The sequence below is a fragment of the Gekko japonicus genome, unplaced genomic scaffold (assembly GCF_001447785.1).
Source record: "Gekko japonicus isolate JY-2015 unplaced genomic scaffold, Gekko_japonicus_V1.1 scaffold921, whole genome shotgun sequence".
Lineage (NCBI taxonomy): Eukaryota > Metazoa > Chordata > Lepidosauria > Squamata > Gekkonidae > Gekko > Gekko japonicus.
In genome coordinates, this window is record NW_015168676.1 from 670,812 (window position 1) to 675,284 (window position 4,473).

Below are 4,473 nucleotides of genomic sequence, written 5' to 3' on the forward strand. Positions count from 1 at the left end.
CTGTCCCTTCCTCCGTTCTCCTCCCTTTCTGTGAAAATCCAGATTGTAAGGGCCATGACATGTCTATGGGCTTCGGTCACTATGCCAAGTGCTGCTGATATGGACATTGGTATACAAATTATAAATAATAAGAGCAAACCTCCAGTCTCTGAGCTGGGGCTGTGTCCTCCGTGTGTCCTTCGGGGTCTCTGATCTTGGCCTGTGTCTCCAGTCTTTGCTCCGAGGGAGGGTGCAGCAAATTCACCACCCTGACCCACAACTCAAAGAGGTCCTCTCGCTGGTCGGGTGGAGAACAGAGCTGCAAGTAGAAGGCCCGTCCGCTCGCCAGCTTGAATCGTAGCTGCTTCTTCCTTGCGTTGTGAACCATGATCTTCACAAAACGCAAAGGAAGGAGTCTGGAGTGAAGGAAGAAGAGAAAGGTGGTCAGGACAGGAAGGAAGAAACCTTCATGGACAACTCATTTACTGGGCTCGAGGTGGGTTACTTTAAGCACACAGAATCCAGTAGCACCGTTATGTATTGGGACTGGAATATTCCAGGACTGTTTTTGAGAGCCAGTTTGGTGTAGTGGTTAAGTGCACAGACTCTAATCTGGGAGAACTGGGTTTGATTCCCCACTCCTCCACTTGCACCTGGCTGGATGACCTTGGGCAAGCCGTAGCTCTGATAAGAGCTGTTCTTGAAAAAGAGCAGTTTCTGTCAGAGCTCTCTCAGGGTGGGGTATAAATCCAATCTCCTCTCCTCCTCCTCTTTTTACCAGAGACTGGCTGAGCTTGAAGCTCTAGAACAATAGCTCACCAGGACTCTGAAGGTGACCAGTGAGGAATTAATGTTATGTAAATCGCCTATCGTTGGGAGTTGGGTGTGGTGTTTGCATGCTATTTAAACAGGGCTGTTGTTCTGGAGTTTAGTCTTGTATCTGCTGAAGAGCTGATCACTATACTTTGGGTCTGCTCATCCATGGAACCCAGCATTTAACACACCTTAATGACTAACTAAATTTGAGGTGGGGTATGAGCTTTCAAGAGTCACGCGTCACTTCTTCAGAAAGCTCCTATCCTGCCATAAGTTTTGTTAGTCTTTGGCCCCGGTCACACAAAAGGTTTTGGGCCGGGAGAGGGACGGATCGGGGGCGCAGCAAACGGGCACGATCCCACCGCAACATCTGGGAAGCGTTGTGCACCCGTCCCCGATCCGGCCCTTCCGCCCAAAAAGCCGCAGCAAAAATACACCACCTACTGAGGTGGACCTTCCAGCACGGCCGCATCAAGCCCGGCCGTGGGATCGCCGGCGCGTCCTTCTGCCGGCGTATCCCAGGGTCCTGGCTGAACTGCACATGCTCACACATGTGCAGTTTGGCAGCCTCCCTTTCCCCACTGTGGCTTCCCCCGGCATCTGATCGTGCCGGGGAGGGAATGCGCCGCGGCTCAGGGAATCAATGTGATCCCGCCACCACGTGTTTCTTTTGGTGCGGCTTTAAAAAGCCACACTTTGCCCGTACCTTCCCCCCTTCCCCCGTGTGGCAGGGACCTTTAAGGTGCTACTGGACTCTCTTTTCTACTGCTACAGACAGACTATAACATGGCCACCATCTTGATTTAAGCACTCAGTTCTGCTTAATACTCAGTACAGAGCGTTGACTGTCTAAAGCCTCTAACTAATGCATGACATATCTTATCCCAGAAGGGATGCCAACCTCCAGGTGGGGCCTGGGGATCCCCTGGAATTACAGCTCATCTCCAGACTACAGAGATCAGTTCCCCTGGAGAAAATGGCTGCTTTGGAAGGGTGAACTCTAGGGCATTGTACCCCACTGAGGTCCCTGTCCTCCCCAGGCTCCACCCTCAAATCTCCAGGAGTTTCCCAACCTGGAGCTGGCAACCCAACCCCCCCACCCCAACAGTGGCCAGGGGGGACCTGGCAACCTTAGTCATTCTTTCAGCAGCTTTGGAAACCAGGGCCAGTGATATTAGAGGAAGCACTAAGGCTTCAAGCGTGTGTCTGATGAATGCCTTCGCTCAAGTGAGGTTTAACAAGATGATTCCCTGGTTCATAGTTGCTCAGACATGGTGCTACATTACCTTTCTGCTTGGAACAATTAAACCTTTCACAGCAAATCATGCTAAACAGATCCTGCTGTTTTGTAGCCAAAAATAAGCAGGAGCTTTATGGCGAGCTCTCTGGATTTGTTTATGCTGAAACGGACTCGCCCGGTGACTCCTCTGGAGCTATTCTTTTGAGTTTCCCCCCCTTGCTCAAGTAGTTGAAAGTTCTGGGGACACCTTTTACAGGGACCCACCTCTCCTGGGAAGTAAGCGGGCAGGAGATTTATGCTGCCTTTGCAAGGACTGTTTGCAGCGTGGAGTGTGGTTAGAGCAAGGAAGCATGCTCTCAGGTGGGGCAGTGGCTGCTTCCATGTGCAGGTTTTCCTGTAACAGTTCTTTTGGGGCTTCTGCATAACATTGGTTATCCATTTTCCATGTATCCATTTTCCATGTTTCCCCTGGCTCCGTCACATGTTTCCCCAAACCTGCTTCTGGAGTTGATCCTCCAGGACAGATCGTACCAAAAAAGGGCTGTTTCCACTATGAGATTTCCACCCAGGTGGGAACACAGCATGCCCCATTGAAAGCCAGTTTGGTGTAGTGGTTAGGAGCATGGACTCTAATCTGGGATTCCCCACTCCCCCACCTGTAGCTGCTGGATGACCTTGGGCAGGCCATAGTTTTGATAAGAGCTGTCCTTGAAAAAGAGCCGTTCCTGTCAGAGCTCTCTCAGCCCTGCCTACCTCACAGGGTGTCTGTTGTGGGGAGGGGAAGGGAAAGGAGTTTGTAAGCCACTCTGAGACTCCTTCGGGTAGTGAAGGGTGGGGTATAAATCCAATCTCCTCCTCCTCTTCTTCTTCTTCTTCCTCTTCCTCTTCTTCCTCCTCCTCCTCCTCCCACACACAATGTTATACTCTTTCCCAGCATGGCACATGGGGTTCCTGTGGGTTTTCCTTGTGAGCTGACTTTGCGCTAACTTTGGCACCCTGAGCCTGCTTCGGTGGGGAGGGTGGGGTATAAATAAATCAATGAATTAAGGGAGAATAGCGCAGTGGTTGTGGGCTCAGCCTCCATGTGAAAGCCCCGCCTGTAAACCAACCCAGAGGGTGAGGGATACCATTGCCTTCAAAATGGCGGTGCTACACTCTGTGTCCCCCCCCCTTCCAGTTCTTTGTAACGGGGTTCTTTTTGTTTAACAGCTGAGGGCTGTCTCAGCTGCTTTGGAGAAGGGGGAATTGCTGGGCTGCAGGAGAGCCCAGGGAGATTCTTGTGGGGTCGGTGCTTCTGGGGGAAGGAAGTGGGGATGGGGGGGCACCAGCAGGGATTTTCCCAATCACAACAGGGTGTGAATGCTGTCCTTACTGACTTCCAAGCCATTTGGTGCTCCTTCAGTTGCGTTTGTTTGTGTGTGGGGCTCGCTTTTTACTGGGCGTTTTTAAAAATCAGTAGTAGACCTATTGCTATTGCATCATTATACTGTAGCACAAGAGCTCCCATCCAGGGGCCTGTGGGCGCCACGGTGCCTGCTGACACCTTTTCTGGTGTTTTGAGGAAGTGGGTGGGGATGGGTAGGGCTTTTGTCCAGCAAGGCTTCTGATTGGCTGCTGGAGGCGTGATTGGCATGATTGGCTGTGCAGATTTATAATGTTGCTTTGGCAGCAGCTGCCCCCACAGCACAAGAATCTGCATTGTGTGACTGAAGTTAAGCCGTGGCAGCCATTTTGTGGCAAGCTCCGCCTCCTGTGGCAGCCATTTCTGGCCCTGCTGGTGGACGTCCTGAATGGCACCTGTGTTTTGGTCACTGTGTGACACAGAGTGTTGGACTGGATGGACCGATCCAACATGGCTTTCCTTATGTCCTTATTTTGTGGCAGTGATTTTGTGGCTGCACCCACCACCATGCCCTGTCAGAATTCTAAATGAGCCTGCAGGGAATACTTCCAGGTGGAAGTTCCATTGCTGTGGCAAATGCCATGAGAACAAACTGAGGAATTGTCCCATATGGAAGAAGAGAAGTTTTGGATGATTAAAGTGAAATCATATAAACTACTAAGCCACTTGCTTTGAATCCTCTGATTCTTTGCCACCCAAACCCCCATCCCAGGTTAACACTTTAACACATCAGTCCATTATGGGACTTTTGCCCATCACTGATAAATCGGCTCTCCACTGAATGAGGCAAGTTTCTAGACCTCATGAGCATCATAAAAAAAATGTCATGCCAAATGTTCTTCTGCCTTGTTTTCCATGGTATTTACCGGCTGGAACACTATCTCAGAGAAGAAGAAGGAAAGAGAAGAAGAGAAGAGAAGAGATTGGATTTATACCCCACCCTTCACTACCCAAAGGAGTCTCAGAGTGGCTTACAATCCCTTTCCCTCCCCCTCCCCACAACAGGCACTCTGTGCGGTAGGTGGAGCTGAGAGAG

The 4,473-nt window shown here is 50.8% G+C and overlaps 1 protein-coding gene across 1 annotated transcript in view; it reads right to left on the bottom strand.

The window, feature by feature from the left end:
* Positions 1–4,473, bottom strand: part of LOC107113962 (protein FAM71C-like) — a 28,068-nt gene that overhangs the window by 7,704 nt on the left and 15,891 nt on the right. The window contains exon 3 of the mRNA XM_015415372.1: positions 140–395. Coding sequence (XP_015270858.1) covers positions 140–395 — 256 coding nt within the window. The remainder of the gene's footprint in view (positions 1–139; positions 396–4,473) is intronic.